This window comes from Patiria miniata, unplaced genomic scaffold (genome assembly GCF_015706575.1).
Source record: "Patiria miniata isolate m_02_andy unplaced genomic scaffold, ASM1570657v1 HiC_scaffold_1, whole genome shotgun sequence".
Lineage (NCBI taxonomy): Eukaryota > Metazoa > Echinodermata > Asteroidea > Valvatida > Asterinidae > Patiria > Patiria miniata.
The window spans coordinates 1,912,862-1,931,372 of NW_024037047.1; the positions used below are offsets into that span (position 1 = coordinate 1,912,862).

Genomic DNA, 18,511 nt, shown 5'->3' on the forward strand with positions numbered 1-18,511 from the left:
AAAACATTTCGACGTTAATTGAGCGTACGGCTGCATATTGAATTTTTTTGATAAGGAACTCATAAGGAATTAGGATACGCAAAGGTGTGACAGGGGCTTAAATATAACTGGTTTTCCCCTTGCGCCCGGATGATGGCCGTGGCCGCAAACGCGCTTTCCGCTAATCCCCCCACCGGTATGCATGTAGTCGTGCTTCAATGCGGGAACGCGCTGCGTTCGCCCAATAGATGGTAGCGGACTTAGGCCGCTGTGCAGCCATGCGTGTAAGCTGGGCATTGGCTTCCAGTCCGCAAGGGGGAGTTCACGCTGACCCATCTCAAAACTAACAAATCAAAACAAATGATCCAACAAATTCAAGCTAAAAACAAATAATACACAATTTTCACATCACCTTGAGTTTATGTGTCCGTCGATACTTAACGTAAAGGCCATAGGCCAGTACTCTCAGCGTAGTTTCAGTTGACTGTCTCTGGTGGATCACGTTTAGAGCAGCTTCCTCTAATTTTCCCAAATCTCCCGTCAGCTGCAGCAAGCGCCGTTCTACAGAATAACGTAAAATGGGAAATCTTCAAGTAATAAATTCCCGTCCACGTTACCTTAATTAATGGTGACAGTTATGCAACAAAATTTGTTTTTGCTGTGATTTTCAGACATGAATGAAATTGGGTTTAGTATTTTCGTTTCACTGAACTTCTTAAAGTATTGTGTTCATAGAGGCTGAAAAAAAATGCTGTTCTCGTAGTTTGGTTCCCTGACCCTACTTTGGACGAAACGGAGCAATTTATAGGCGTAAGGGAACTTTCAAGTCGAGGAATCAACCAGACTAGCTACAAACACCCGTTCACGGATATGTAATCGATTGTAAACAGCACGCCGACTAACTAGGAATGATTGATCGAAGATTACTTATCAGACTCACCAGCAATAACATTTGTCATTGTGGCCATCCCTTGAGTTAGTTTTCTTTCATGACGAAATCTCGTAGTTTGCTTGTTGGGTCATTGGCTTGGATGCTCGTTTGGACCAGTCCATCGGGTATCAAACTCAAATCTGCTTCAAGAATTTTGCTTCAGCTTTTGGATTGAAACGATATTTATACGCTGAGGTTACTCAGAGGTTTGAACTCAGTGTAACTGTAGAGTTTCGTTCACGCGCACTGCTGCGGTCAGTGTTTCGGTTTGCCAGTTGTAGAGTCTCATCTACGGAAGCGCAACTGGTTTTAACTGGTGTGATAAAATTTGCTGCAAGGTACTTTACAATTTTACCAAGAGCTAATCTGTGAACTGTGCGATTGAGTATGATGTACAATTGCTGTCTACTGTGACCGTGGGTGTGAAATGCCTGGAATGAACTGAGGTGATGGAGCAGCGTCTACAGAGCGCAACAGCATCAGAGATGATGTCATGCATCCAAAAATAGTCAGCCTAAACTTGAAGCAGTTCTTCATTACTCACTGGGGCAGATATAGCAACGAATAACGCAGGCCCTGTAGTTAAGATTGCCTAGATGACCTCAATGGTATATCTTTAACCAGTCTAAATGTGTTGCTCACTTGCCATGGGGAAAACCTAGATTTATTGCGAAACACGGAAGCATTGTGAACCCACAGTACACGTCAACACAAAGAGTTTATTGTCAATCAGAGCTACACGATATAGCTGAATGCGTTCATCATTATGACCAAAACTCCATAATACACAAAACGGTGTTTGGAGATATAAAGCATCCCGTCATGTTCTAAAATTACCCTATACGCAAATTTCTGACGTCACCTCACTTTTGTTTGCGCTGCGAATTTGGAAAGTTCAAAAACACGTTTCAACTCCTGCGAATTTTGCAGCAAGTGTGTCCTGACGTCAGATCGGATATTCGCATTCATCTTCGCGTCGCGAAACATTCGATGCGAAATTGTCCGGAGTTAAAATACACTTATGCAACCACCATGCCAAGTCAGAATTCACAGTCAGTCTGTCAGTCTGTTAGTCTGTCAGACAGTCAGTCTTGGAGTTAGTCTTGGAGTAAGCAGTCAGCTGGTCGGTCGGTCGTTCGGTCGGAGGGTCGGTGGGTGGGTCTGTCGATGGGTTGTTGGGTGATGGGTGGGTTGGTCGGTCGGTCTGTCAAAAAGTCAGTGAACTGTTGTACAAAGCTGTACTGCCTCGTGACGCATTATCTGTACAGTAGCTAGCACAATAATTTAAGGGGGCCTTCGTCATAGAATTGCTAGCTGTGTCCGGATGCATCTGAAATGGACTCTTTTTGGAGCCTTTTATAATCATCCAGTCATAATCTAGTCTATGTAATAGACCATGGCGAAAGCCAAGACCTGTTATTTTTAAGCACATTCCTTGAATAATTATGCAAGACAACCGCATATTGACCTCTAGATTTTGACCAATCAGCGAGCGCTCTCTACGTTGGGTCTTTGGTCATTCACCAGTTGTCGCGTTATAGACTAGTCCAAGTATTACCCGTTATCCAGGGAGCCAAATCCTGTATAACGTCAGATATGTCTAAACATGCAGATATATGCAAGCCGCGCGCCAGCCAATCGGAGTCGACTTTAGTAAATCGTGACGTAATTTCATTCCTAAATCAGGACAAAATGGTTTGATCAGTCAAATCGAATGCAGTGTTTTGTAATACAACAACAGCCGGGCGCGATATCGCGTAACAATATACAGAGTGCGTAACATGTTTTTTTTTTATACATCGTCCATGACGTGAAACGGGTGAATGACAGAAAACCCGATATACAAAGCGCCCCTGATTGGTCAAAATCTAGGAGGTCAAGAGGCAGGGTCTTGATTAATTAATCAGCGAATCTGTTGACGCATAATCGACAAAAGGATTTAAAAAAAAACCTAGATAAAGCGAAAAAAGGCTGCGTCACGTGCTCTGTATTAAGTTACGCGATTTGTGATCAGCTGTTGCTGTATTACAAAAATACTGCATTCGAATTAATCAATCAAATAACTGTTAGTCATGATTTGGGAATGAAATGACTTCACGATTTAGTAAAGTCGACTCCGATTGTCCGAGTCCAAAGATCGCATAATTTTGAATGACATATATCAGACATGAAACGGAGACTGTCTCAGTGGATAAGGGGTGATACTCAGACTTTTCATGATCCGCCGTCGGCACTGTTTTTTTCAGGGAACGCGAACATATAGCTCTGTGTCAGACTAATAGCGCGCGATCCGGACATAGGCTCTATGTAAATACTGCTTATTTAGTGAGTATCTTTTATTCAGTTAGCGGGAAGGTTCGACCATTTTATACATTGTATAAATTGCTACATACGCTGTATAAACGGTTACAGCCATATAGTCCGAAGGTTCAATAGTCCGAAGGTTCGATAGTCCAAAGGGCCCATTAGTCCGAAAACAGAACAAGGTTAATTAATCTGAAGGTCCGATAGTCCGAATATACGATAGGGTTCGAAAGTCCGAATCGACAATAAGGTTCAAAAGTCCGAAAAGAAGATAAGGTTCGATAGTCCGAATATACGGTAGGGTTCGATAGTCCGAATTGACAATAAGGTTCGATAGTCCGAATGGGCAATACGGTTCGTCAGTATGACACTTCGGACTATCGGACCTTACTTTTGATTCGGACTATCGGACCGTTTTGTCGATTCGGACTATCCGACCTTATTGTCGATTCGGACTATCGGACCTTATAGTATTTTCGGACTATCGAACCTTATAGTCAAATCGGAATAATAAACTTCGGACTGTTGAACCTTATTTTCGTTTCGGACTATTGAACCTTCGTACTGTTGAACCTTATTTTCCTTTCGGACTATTGAACCTTCGGACTGATTAACCTTGTTCTAAATTTGGACTTTCGAACCTTCGGATAAATGAACATTCGGACTGATGAACCTTCGGATTAATGAACCTTCGGACTATTGCATCAAATGTTCGGATTAACGAACCTTATTTCATTTTCGGACTAACGAACCCCCTCTTATGAGAATTCTGTGCATTCGGACTATCGAACCTTCGGACTAAAGAACCTATCGGACCTTTGGACTATCGGGCGGCCCCCGTATAAACGTTGTTGACACTATTGTAAGTTGTCTAGACAGGGACTGACGAAAGACTGAAGTCTGCGAGTGAGCATCAAAAAGTTTAATACTGATGTTGAAGCTAAATAATCAGTGTGTTTCATATTGCATGGAAATGGGTTCTTTGCGAATAATGTTTGGAGCAAACAAGGATAGGCGTGCGGACAACCCAGCCAGACGGAAAAGTGGGGTGATAGCATTGCGTTCCCATTATCCCTTTTTCTAAAGATTCTCTTCTGGGGTGATTTTTTTTTTTAATTGTAGCAATAGTAGGATAATGTGTTCTGAAAGGAACATCACCCCACAAATAGGGTATGGTTAGAACGTTAATAATGGTCTATAAACTGCCCCATGTGAAACTAAAAAAAAAAAACATTAACAACAATATATAGTCTTTGTGGCAGTATTCGTTTCTCTGGGTCCACCTGTATGTGGTGGCACTACCAAAATATCCAACGAACAAAATAAAATACATTTCAATTAGTCGGTACAAACTTTATTGCATGTATTATAAGACACATAAAATCAATGTTTGGATACAATGTTTTGAGACGAAAATGTCATGATAAACCTTTTGTATTTTGTATTGTTTTAAATGATTGATATCAGTCTACACATGTTTCGTTACAGTATGCACATACACCTGCATACGACTGCTGGAAACCGTTACAGACTTCAAACACTTCTGGTCGTGGGTGGATGATACAGAGCGACGCGACGGTGGCACAGTCTTAGCCTGGAAAGCTCTAGGCTCCATGAAGTCAGTCTTAGGAGGTCAAATGGAAGCAAAAGCTGAAGGTTTGATTCTTAATTAGTACAGTGGCTGTGAGGTCTGGACGTTTACCAAACATCTTTTGAAAAGGCTAGACTGGTTCTGCACCTAAATGATGAGAGTGTTAAAAATGGTTCACTGGTTAATGCACCTGACTAACCAGGACCTGTTTTGCGCACTACAAAAGATCAGTGACAAGATCAGGGCAAGGAGACTAAGATTTGCGGGCCACTGTCACAGGCATCGTTAGCTTGCTATCAGCAGCCTGGTGCTCTGGACTTCCTCCGTGGCAGACGATCTACAGGAGGATCAAATATCACATATGTGGGCAACGCTTGTCACGATACCGGCTTCCTTAAAGAAGAACTCTTGGCTAATATGGATAACAGGTAACAGTGGAGATCCATCATCCGGCAAATTTGGCCACATTTTAGTCAAATTTTAGTCAAATTGTTGGGGAAACTTCGTAAGTTTTAGTGATATTTTGAGAATTTTTACAAATTTCCAATGTTTTGCCCAAATTCCCAAGATCTTTTGAAAAACAAAAAACCAAAAACAGGCTCGCCACGTTACCAAGATTGTCTTATCACCGGTCTATAAAGCCATGCGACTTTGACATTGCAAAACACCTGACACTACACCTAATTCATAGGGTTAAAGTGCACAATGGAATCGAACTGAAACCTAACAGGTGGACTTCAAGTACCTTTTTTTTGCTGTGAGTCGTACGACCCAGGTTGGTACAGACGTACACTGCAAAAAAAGCACCACTATCAAGATAATTCTTGTTGGTGTGCGTCAACGGTTTAATAATTAAACAAGGCGAACACCACAATATTAGAGTATGTCCTGGTAAGTGTTTGTCAATATTCAAATTTAGTTTCACATATGGCAACCAAAATCAATGTCGAATAATTTATGGCCTTAAGAAAATCATGAATGTAAGGTACTCAATCTAAAAAGAGTCAGAGCAATGTATTCTTGAGTTACGAGCGTTTAAACAAAATTTACAAAATTGTATACTTCTATTGATTTAGTCCATGTGAACAGTTTGTAAAAGAACAGCGGTCTGTGATAATATTTCTTAAGCGGAAAACTTATCGAAAGATTATGGTTGTTTATCTCAACGTCAACGTCGTTTGTTACAGATAAATTTAGTGATGTCCCTGAAATTATTAGGTTAGGCAACCGTTCGACCAGTTTCAGTCCAATTTTCGGGCACCAATTCTTTGTCGAGGGGGGACCCAAGTATCATGATGTTTTTAGTGTTGATATGATTTTTCATGATATAAATTTGAAGCTGATCAATAGCGAGGTTTAGCAAGACTACTTGATGGTATCTGGGGGAAATGAGCACATATCCAAGATATAATCCATTTTTGGATCTTTCACTTTGTCCCCATAATTATCCAGTCACTAAAAATTCGTACTACGAGGCTGCATATCATGTGTGCAAAGCCTTTGGACGATTCGTCACTTCGTGGTGCACCCGAATATGCTTTAGAAAATTTTATTTAAGTAAGAGTAGTTGAGTACTAGTTTGATAATTAAAAAAGTAACACACAACTATATTGTACGACGGCTATTTAAGATGCAGTAAGGCACCCTTTCCCCAAACAAAGTTAGGTGGCAACCCTTCCAAATATCTCCTTTATGACTATAATGGTCTGTCTGCCAAGTTTGATGCTTTCGACCAGTCAGTTACGAAATTGTAAAAAGTTGGATCTAAACCACTAGACTATGACATACGTGTTCTACCAAGGAAATATTGACCAGCAGTGCACTGGTACATTGGAACAAAACTAACTGCCACGTGTACAAATAAGCACCATATGTTCCAGCCGCGGCATGCGTCGGACACAAGCATTATGAGGCGGGGTCGTCAAAGGTTCAACGTAGAGCTTCTACCATATATATATGATATCTAGCAAGTACCATTGCCCTGCCGCATGCTGTTTATGTTTGGCAAGTCTCCAAAAAACCTTGCCTTTGCAAATTGTAGCTGCTATCATGCCCTTATTAGGGAATAATGCTATTGATAGTCAAATTACGCAAAACTGTTGTCAGACAGCGAACGGAATCGCTCCATCAAACGCGAGGAGGAGGGGCCTGTGATGCATTTTTGTTGAGGCTCTGGGTCTTGGCGAAAAAATATCACGCCACTAGTTTACGATTACAGTTTATAAGAGCTCGCAAAGCCAGTAGCGCGTCACATTCGAGATTTACCCCCGACGGAAGCCGCTACCTTTCATGGATGCATGGGCATCGCAAAACCCGCCGGGTGGTTTTAAGTTGCAAAGGACAGGAGAGACATAGAAGTTTGTTTTGGGATCAAGTCAACGCTGGTTGAGACCAGTCACTGAAGGATTCGGGATTCGTTTGGGAAGGGCTGACATCCTGCTAATACAAGTACGTACATAAAACACATGACATTCTTAATGCCGTATAACAAATGTTACTCTTATTACTAGTTTCAAACTTCCACCTACTAAGTGTAAACCCATGTCTACATGTAAACCCATGTCTATCGGTTTAGATCTGAGACTATCGAGACTTCATAGCTACACTTTTGCATATGTAACAAGGCTAATTTTGAACCGCCGAGTTATTCGGAGAATATATCCTTGTATTTAACCAGAACCATTGAAATACATGTACAACTGCAAATTCGAAGATGTTAATTGTGTATTCATAAATACCTCAGACAGTTTAGCCATTCCCATTGGTCGAGAGCCCGTCACGTGGCCGGTATTAAACGGATGATAAAGACATGGCTAGCTGGTCTTAAACACTTTTCCAGTGTCACAATAAAATGTGGACTCCTAAAAATCCAGTGCCTCTTATCGTTTCATTGGTTGAACGTTCACAATCCTCACGTAGGCATGCCCAACACAACCAGCGAGTCAGAATTTTATAGTTCTAAATTCAAAACGCAACGCGCCAGGTGCGTTCTGCGCGACATCGCATAGAACATGATACGCGCGCGTCAATCTCCATAAAAGGGTTGTTTTCATCTTACTCGCCAGCTGAACACTCCATTATTTTGCAGGAGGGATGATTCAAAAAGCATAGAGTGAATTTGTTGAACAAAATCGGGATGTTTTGAACGAATTGTATGATTTTTTTTTTACCGAAAAGGTATTTATGAATGGGAATAAATATGTACTCCGTCGGTATTTATCACTCTGTTTAATACCACTTAGAGTCTGGTGCTGATAATTACCCTCCTTCCGGCTCGGGTAATTATCAGCACCCAGACTCTAAGTGGTATTAAACAGAGTGATAAAAACCTCCGGAGCACACATTCATTCCCTTATTAATATATGGAACAGTCACTATCTATTTATAGAGAAAGTATCAGTATATTCTTAGAATGTATAACACATTGTTTTGGGAAAGGCTGCCTTTTCTAGGATTTGTTTGAAGGCGCGTAGTCAGGGATTTGTTTGCCCGTTTCAAAATGTAATAATCGTCCAGTTTTTGAAATTCATTTTTCGCCGTCCTGATTTGACTTCTATCGGCAACCCAATGTTTCTTTTTGTCAATAATATAATAACAGAGGTTGTCCCAAAATTCATATTCTAGTTGTAACAGTGAAGAAGAGTGTCGAGTAACCAGGCATGTCATCAGATTTTCTTGTAACGTTTGATTGATGGCGTTTGAATATTGACTGAAACAATATCAAGAGTTTTAGGTCAAAATCGAAGAATACATCGTTCGTACATGTCGACAGAACAATTTAGAATAAGGCAAAATGAATGCATTTTCTATATCCGATTTAAAAAATGTTTGCTCATAAAACTGTTCCCCTTCTTAAGTTTTGAGCCTCACTTTTTATGGTAAACAAAACTGTTTTTGATATAATTTGAGTACGTATTCCTGCGATCGACATTTTAAGTAAGGCAGTTTGGTTGAGGTCTAGTGCCATTACTCCCGATAAAAAAGACCCTTAGGCAATGATGTTTAGACGGCTTGTAAACTGTCGGTGACAAAAGAACTCAAGCGAAGTTAGATAAATTGTGTGGGAAAAGATTTCCACGAAAATGTGTATTTTCGTTATTGTATTGCCCTGTGAAAAAAATCGATTATCTTGAAATATTCAACGTGAAAGTGACACACGCACGATCGAAACCTGCTTAAAGGAGAAACATCACTACATTTTTCCCCCGAAACGAATTTCTTGCTGTTATAACATTTTCAGGGCTTGCTTATGACAATAATATTGGCTGAAAGTATATTCTATTACTAAAATTCCGCATGGTTTCCGAGGAAGCAGTCAGGTTCCCACCGCAAACTAGGCCTACTCTAAGCATACATTAAAATAGTGCAAGCTTATGGTCACCTTTTGTCCTGACTTCCCTACCCTGTCACCCCCTCAACAAACTCGCCCCCTGATCAACACTCGCCCGTCACTATTTTTTTTCCAGTTAAAAGAAAATATTCATGTAGCTTATTTGTTTCATGTCCATGAAATACCATTAGAAAGACAACCGTATCGCGGAACGTTTTTTTAGAAAAAAAAAACGGCTTTGGTACATGGAAACAGTGTGCGTTGCGCCGCTTACGGCGATGAAATTCGTTTTGTGTGTACTGCAGTAATGTGCAAGGAATGTTCGTTAAAATAATTTATATGACAGCAACTCCATAGCAACAATATTCACAGACTGGGGCCAGAGGCTATTATAAAACCGCAAATATACATCGGAAACTATTAATTCAGGACAGTATCGCGACCGTGGTCCCGTTTTCACGGGGTGGGATGGGGATATAGGCGCCTCGTTTTCTAGAGATTTAGTCTTATAAGCAAAAGTTTGGTCATATGAAATATGTTTTAGCCTTCGAATTCCAAACGGGGAACAAGAAGGATTAACAGAACTTGAGTGGGGGACGAGCCCCCCCCCTTCTTACTTACCCCGTTTATGGACAATTGTAGTTAAATAGTTTTGATAAATATATAGCTCTCACGTTATATTTTTGCCGGCAGTTGCTAAAGGTAGCCACTGAATGTCATATAAAATTCGTAAATACCATGTCAATCAAGTTGGAGTTGGAGTCAAATTTAAAGCACTGACCCTGACCTTTTTTAATTTCTAAATTTTAGCTTTGAAGTACCTTTTGTTGTTAATTATAAAATTATCCCCAAGGTGACTTGCTATTTTTCCTTATTTTCATTTTTTTTTATTTGTATTCAAAACAATCTTGGTAGTTTCAAAAAAATATAACTATAAATAAGCGGAACTCACGGTAAAACAAAATGATAGGCCCGATTAGTATGTTGCTTTCTAGTTCAAAATCTCGTGCCAGGTTTTAAAAAGTAAACACTATTTTATTGCGAAATAACGCAATAGTATATGCATCCCAACAATCCAACAATCCTAACAACCCACCACTGACTAATGACCCCTTAAAAACACGTTTAAGCTTTAAGAACAAATGGAGACTTAAAAGTACAGTTCTTTAAAAAAAGTTTCAAAATTCTTTCAGTTCTTTAGCAAGCTTAAACAAACACTTTTCTAATTCACATCAGTATACGGTTTTAGTGATTGTTCATGCAAGACATCCTTTTATCAATTGAAATTGAATGGACCGGTGATGTAATTGTGGGAAGGGGTTAATATTTCGGGGAAAACATATTAAAGTTGGAAAATTATTCTTATGTAATTATCATTCGTTTAAAAGTATTAGTTTCCTTCAGCGTGATGGAATATTGAGCGTATTATTGATGCATCCCCCAACCCAGACAACCATTTCTCATTATATCAGTGCAATTTCCCTTGCATTATAACGCACCATTAAACTCAAGTGATTATTAACATTCTAAAGTTGGTTTTATTCAAGTACATTGGTAAAATTGCTTGAAATTTTTATGCAGTACTTGTAGTTGCGAGAGAATCACTCAGTTCTCTTCTGTCAGCACGCGTTCGTGCTTTGTGGCCATTTGAGTGGGTTGCGTTTAAACAAATAAAATAAATAAACAATCAGAACCCCACACGATTCAATACGGGGGGCTGGGGTGTGAAAAGATAATAATCCGCTTAAAACGTGTTGCCCCATTCCCCACCTCCCGGACAAAAATGCCAAAGAAATGTATATTAAGTCACAGTTTTCTGACTAGATCAAACATAGGTCTCCTTGTTTTCAGCACCCTGCCCCCTTTCACGACCAAGACAAGAGCAAAATGGATACAAACGCAATGACGGACAAGAACTTCAAGAATATTTCATCAAAATGGGAAAATAAAGGCCAAACTGAAAACCCGGGGTGAAGTTTGTACACGTCGGTATTGCGTTATTTCGCAAAACTATTGCGTTATTTTGCAATACATTTATTACATTATTTTGCAATACTATTGCATTATACTATTGCGTTATTTCGCAAAACTATTGCGTTATTTCGGAAAACTATGGCGTTATTTCGCAAACCTATTGCGTTATTTCGTAATATTCTTTTCCCTTTTAAAACCTGGCACGAACGGGCTTCCGTAGAGTACCGGTTTTAGTAAATTATTTAAATGAATACATTTATTTTAGAAGATAGACAACATGTTCTACACAACTCATAAAAAGTCCATTCCCTGAAGCACTCCAAGTGAAATTGAACAATCACGAAATGACAAGGAGGCACCGTGGGACGTTTTTTCAATGACTTCTTCGAGCCTCGAAGAATTTGAAAATTATTATGACACTATAATACAGCTTTTGCCAGAAAGAGGGCACTCTAGGTGAAAAGAAGGCGTGTGGAATTGGTTTTGGTGTAGACCGATATGTGGGGTGGACTGATTTCGTGTTAGCAGAAACTGAATGTAACTGTTCGCCGGATATGATTGTGTGTCAAGTGGGTAGAGTCTCGGGGTATAAATAATGGGTTCATTTTAAGGGAAAAATTATGAAATAGTTACCAGTGGAGAAACTGTGGGGTACAGGACGGCCAAGCCCGTCACAGCCACCTGCCTCCCACCCCTACCCCAACTCAGAGTTTGGCAACTTTTGGGGAGGCTTTTATTATTAACAAATGTATTCAGAGCAACACCCTCCCAAAACTACAATGCCCCAAAGAGCAACAATTATCCAATGCAGTATGCAGTAATACATAACTCCTAGTTTCACGTCATTACATATGGTTGTTGTCATGAAGTTTATACAATTATTCGTTGATAAAAGTATAAACTAATATAAAATGATCAAGGTGTGATCATGTATCATTGGGCTCTCCCATCAATTGTAATTTCCGGTCTGATGACGTTATCAATTTTCAGCTTGGCAATTTTCCCACTAAAATGTTGGTTATGTGTAACATGAGTAAAACTTATATGATGCTTTTTCAATAAAAGAACAGATCCGCATATAGAGGACGCCCTTTAGGTAATGACATCATTAATCGTCCCCATATTTTGTCGCATGGGCCTACCTCTCAAAGCTTTGTTAAAAAGTCATGGTCACTTATTATTGCACTTCGGGTAACCCCGGAAGAAAGGTCAAGCTGTAAAGTCTACGAATCCGCAAAATGTGTCCCATTGTGTTGAAACAGGTTTTACATTCATGCTTTCTTCAAGTTTCCACTACATTTTTAATGTGATGATGTCATGAGTAAGCCACAAATCTCAGCAGCAGGTTTCATATTTATAGCATAAAACGGTTGAAAGCATTTTTTCTTTTTATTTAGAAGCTATTGTTTGTCTCAAATTCTGACCTTACGTACATATTCATTGATGGTTTATAATTAATTTAAATTAAGTATATTCAGGCCTGACGACGTCATCATTCTTAAACCTCCAAATAGTTATATTTTGTATTTTCAAAATCGATATTTGCAATTGAGTAGAATTAAAAAAGAAAGAAATGGTATTTAAATAAAAAATACGCGCTTTTCTACGGCGCACTTCTAGGTTGTGACGTCATTATGCCATTCTTTGTGGTTTGCATTTCAAAACATGACTCGGCAACTTTTGAATTGAAATCGAGATCCTAGAATATTGGGTTTTTTTTTTACTAAACAATATTGCACAGAGCTAAAACTTCAGGTTAGTTGTTCCTTTATATTTTGAGCACTTTTGTTGCTTCCAACGAAAAAATGCAGAAATAACATTCTCTTCATTTAAACATTCTCTCAACCAGTCTAATTACAGTACAATGCTTCAGTATTCAAGTTATATTCATTCCTTATTGCACTTCCGATGAAACAAGAAGTAAAGCTGAAACGTCTTCGTGCTCAAAAATTACCCAAAAAATGTTTCCCATGGGAATTTCAACGACACAAAAATCGCAAATAATACGGTACAAATTTCTTTGCAAAAGTTACCATTTGAAGTATTTGTTTCAACTTAATCTTAAAATCACTTGGAGTTTGATATCTGTGAGGTCATTACGATGTTGACTTATTACACATCTTCTGACAAGATTTCATATTCATACTTAGTTTCATCTCCATCCTTTTACTTATTCCGGAGACGTGGGCTGTCTTTTGAGTATTTTTTTTTTTTACATTTGACATTCCACTAAGCCCTTAAAAAACAGGTACGAAGCATTTAAACAATGTATGTTAAGCCATCATGGTAAAAATGGGGGGAAAATGGATATTTCTTAAAGGTTTTGTTTTTGTGAGGGCGCTCTTTAATGGATTGACACGTCTCTGAAAATCTGCTACAAAAATTTAAACAAAACCGCCTTTTTATCAACTTCCTGAGCTGCGGACTCCTGTTACATCTTGTTCTCCCAGTTTGCTCTGCAGTCAAGGTAACTTCTGTGCTGCTTCCTAGTCCGACATGCCGCCCAAAAAGGACAAAAAACGTATTGTTTCTATCGACATGACTGACTCGAATGACGCACCTGAAATGCAATTGAGTGATGGCGACACACCAGCATCTATTTCCGACAGTATACTTCTTGTACTTCGTCAAGAACTGCACGATATGAAAAGTGGTATTCAAGAGAAACTGGACGTAGTCATCACAAACCAGCAGTCTCTCCTGTCGAGAATCACCAAAATGGAAGACAAACATCATGAACTAGAGAAATCCGTCACCTTTACTTCTCAAACGGTAGAGGAGATTCAGGCTGAAAATAAGTCTCTTTCTTCGAACCTCACCAACGTAACTACCAAGATACAACTAGCTGATCGTAAAATTGCCCAACTGGAGGAGGCTACGTTGAGCTTGGAACGGTACTCAAGAAGTTACAATCTTAGATTCGGAGGCATTCCAGAACTTGTTGATGAGTCCCCATCATACCCCTATGAGAAAATAAAGCAGATCCTGGTGGAAAAATGCAATCTCGAACCAGAGATTGAAAATGCACATCGTTCCGGCCGGATTCCGAAGTCATCTTCAGACAAACCTCGTCACATCCTGGCAAAGTTCATTTATCGCCCTGAACGTCAAGCAGTACTCCTTCGAGGAAAAAAGGATCTTGCAGAGTGTGGAATCTTCATGGTCCAGGACCTCCCAGCAGCTGATGCAGCAAAAAAGAGAAGCCTGAAAGATGTCATGAGAAAGGCATTCCAAGAAGGCAAGAAACCGATCTTCCGTAATGGTCAACTCTATATCAATGGCCACAAATACATCGCCAAGTCATAAATTCCCAGCCAGTCTGTACCGTGGCCCATATTTACTTACTTACCTAATTATCAATCCATACGTGTTTTATGTATTGTCTTGTACTTGTCGTCCATACAGATCTGTTTTTCAAATGTACTACAAGCCAGCAACAATTTGATTCGTCTTTTGATCAATAACCTTTAATTTCCCAATTAATGAAGATGATATTGATTTAAATAATCCATTTCATGTATCCCATCCTTCTCTCTATCATTCCATCGAGCAAATCTCTCGGGAAATCAACCAGAGCTTTGTTTCAGTTTTACATATTAATATAAGGAGTTTACAAAAAAACTTTGAAAATCTTAAAGTTCTTTTGAAGTCATTAAATCATAAATTTTCCATTATTGCTCTGTCTGAAACGTGGTTAAAAACTAATCCTCATAGTTATTATATCTTACCTGGCTACGAACTTATTGTAAACAACAGAAAAGGTACTAAAGCTGGAGGTGGAGTTGCTCTTTATGTTTCTTCTGATTTGAATTTTATTGTAAGAGAAGACCTCAAGTTCTCGAATGAATCACTTGAATCGCTTTTTATTGAAGTGGTTGTTCCCAAAGCTAAAAACATTATATCAGGGGTGGTATATAAAGCACCTTCCGTTGATCACGGTGAATTTATGAACACTTTTCAAAATGTTTGTTCACGTGTAGCTCTTCAAAACAAATTGTGTATTATTTCAGGTGATTTTAATATTAATTTATTAAACTATACCAACCCTTGCTCCCAATCTTTCATCAATCTAATAACATCGCATTCTCTTCTCCCGTTAATTAATAAGCCAACTCGCATTACTGATACATCTGCTACACTCATAGATAACATGTTTTCAAATATTTTACCTTCACCCGAATCTGGTATAATTGTAACCGATATTTCAGATCACCTGCCAATCTTTATGTTCATTCAGTCCTCAGACACGTCTGGCCCAAATAGCAGAAATGCATATCCCTCATTTACACGTTACTTCTCCGACAGCAACTTCAATCAATTTAACGATGACTTGTTTGCCACTGATTGGGATGAAGTATTTAATTGTAATAATCCAGAGGTTGCATTTACTTCATTTATGGATTCCTTTAATTATTTGTTTGAAAAAAATTTTCCTTTAATCCAAACAATCAACGAAAGAAATTCAACCGTAGCTCAAGTTCACCTTGGATCACTTCTTCACTAATTAAATCAATTAACAAAAAAACAAATTGTATCATAAATATTTGTCCAATCCAACGATCCTAAGAAAAACTAAATACACTAGATATAAAAATTATCTAATTAGCCTATTACGTACATCTAAAAAAATGTATTATGCTCGTCAGTTTGAACAGGAAAAGAATAATTTACGTAATACTTGGCAAGTAATTAATTCTGTTCTAAATAACAAAAAATCTTCCAAAACCATTAATAGCATTATGTCAGATGGTAAATCGATCAATGACCCTGCTGAAATTGCCAATTGCTTTAACGATTATTTTATCAACATTGGCCCAAATCTCGCTAGTAATATACAGGACACGCAATCGTCTGTTAGTTTTAAAGATTACTTAACAAATGCTAACGCCAGTTCTTTATTTCTTACACCAACAACTGAATATGAAATAATTGACATTGTTAACAATTTGCAAAATAAAAAAAGCTCGGGACACGACCTTGTTAGCACATTTATATTAAAACGTTGTATTACTGCAATATGTAAACCACTTGCCCATATTATTAATTCTTCTTTTTTAACTGGTATTGTTCCCTCTCAACTAAAAATTGCCAAAGTCATTCCAGTTTTTAAAAAAGGTGATCCTACTTGCGTCAATAACTACAGACCTATTTCTTTACTGTCATGCTTTTCAAAGATTTTTGAAAAATGTACTTATGTCCGCACTATAACATTCCTAGATAAGTTTAACATTTTAACTCATTCACAATTTGGATTTCGCAAAAAACATTCAACCACCCATGCTTTACTTGAATTTATAAATAAAGTGTCTAATGCCATTGATGACTCCAAACACACTCTAGGGATATTCCTTGACCTCTCTAAGGCGTTCGATACCATTGACCACGAAATCTTATTATATAAACTTTCCTTCTATGGCATTCGAGGAACTTCCCTAGAGTGGTTTAGGAGTTATCTCTCAAACCGAACCCAATATGTGTATATTAATGGCTTTAATTCAAACTCTAGTTGTCTTACACACGGAGTACCCAAGGCTCAATTTTAGGACCTTTGCTTTTTATAATATATATCAATGATTTTACAAAGTCTTCTAACTTGCTCTCCTTTATACTGTTTGCTGATGACTCTAATTTATTCTTTTCCCATAGCAACCTCAATTACCTCACCGACACTGTTAACGCCGAACTTAAATCTGTTTCGAATTGGTTCAGACTCAATAAATTATCTTTAAATATTTCCAAAACTAGCTACATGTTGTTCAGTAACTCCGTCAGTGAACTACCCTGTAATATTATGATTGATGATTCTGTAATTATCAAAACTGATTGTTGTAAATTTTGGGTTTGTTAATTGACTCAGGGCTTACATGGAAAAATCATGTTGATCATTTATGTAAAATCATTGCAAGGAACGTAGGTGTAATTAACAAACTCAAGCATTTTTTACCATTAAATGTTTTGGAATCTCTTTATAATACCCTAATTGTCTCTCATCTTAACTATGGTTTACTTGCTTGGGGTAGTAGTTCTGCTACAAATCTAAACAGACTACTCCTATTACAAAAAAGAGCCTTGCGTGTAATTAATTTTGCCGACTACTATGAACACACTGATCCCCTTTTTGTAAAACATACAACTTTAAAACTTAATGATATGTATAACGTTCAGCTTGGGTCTTTAATGTATCAATCTTTTCACAATACCTTACCATCTTCCATTAATAGTATTTTTAGCCAGAAAAGTGAAATTCATTCTCATTGGACTCGCTAAGCCTCTAATTTTTATATTCCATTTAGTCGCACCTCTCTTGCTCAAAATACGGTTAAATACAAGGGACCCAAGCTCTGGAATTCGTTCTCTAAACAACTGCAAGCTTCTACCAATCTCTCCACTTTTAAACGACTATTTAAATCAATCTTAATTCAAACTTATCATTAATTCATGCCAGTAGATATAATATGTACATTTAGTTACATGTAGATTGTAGAATATCCATGATTGTATTGCTCTTTGCTGACCTGACTAGTTTAAATGATCTGTATTGTATTGTTTGTTTGTCTGTTGTTTACGTCTCAATGTGTATTGTGTTTAGGTATGTTGCTTTTCTACGTACATGTAATTACTTTAAATACAGCATGCTCATTGAGCCTCGTGTGACTGACCATTCAATATTGTTCAATGTAAGTTAATTCCCTTCTCTTGGATTGGGCTCAATGAGCATGCCTGTCTGGGGCCCATGCTTAAAAGCTCTGCTTCTCAATGGGCCCCTCTGCAGTGTCCTTAAAATATCACTTTTGTTGTATTATTTGTAATTCTTTTCTGTTATGTAATTATTTCATGTCATTTATTGATTTGATACTGTGGAAAAATAAATGAACCTTGAAAAAAGGAACCTTTCAGTTTTCATATGAAGCTTACTTCACTCATAACCTGCACTCGCTTTCACATATTTTTCTACAAACTGTGAGGATTCGGCTCTTTCGCGTTGGTTGGTTGGTCATGGAAGCAGACTTCGATCCCTTGTCTCAACCCCTGTGTTTCGTGGAGGACAGCAAAATGCCGTAGCGTTTGTTTTTAATTGTTTTCCCTATCTATTTTAGAAATTTCTTTATATTAAAATTTTCATTTTCTCAGAAAATCCCTCTGGACATTTAAAGTTTTGAAATTTCCTGAAGATAATGAAATTTCTTTAAAAATTGTTTTCTTAACGCAATGGGAACCAGGCTTTATCGCCGTGCTGGACCGGACCGAACACGGTCAAAAAGACAGAAAGCATTTTTAGATGTCGAAAACATATACAAGTGCCTATTTCGAAACGGCAGATGTTTTATGTTGAACACAAAAAAAAGTTCTATTTGTTAAGAAGTATGTTCGATTTGTAAAAAGTTATTCGGTTTTGTGAAAT

The 18,511-nt window shown here is 38.2% G+C and overlaps 1 protein-coding gene across 1 annotated transcript in view; it reads left to right on the forward strand.

Annotated features, from left to right (window-relative positions):
* The window catches only part of LOC119725389, a 34,742-nt gene extending 29,855 nt beyond the window's left edge, over nt 1-4,887 (forward strand). Inside the window, exon 8 of the mRNA XM_038196827.1 lies at nt 4,703-4,887. Within this exon, the coding sequence (XP_038052755.1) occupies nt 4,703-4,887 (185 nt within the window). The remainder of the gene's footprint in view (nt 1-4,702) is intronic.
* The last annotated feature ends 13,624 nt before the right edge of the window (nt 4,888-18,511 follow it).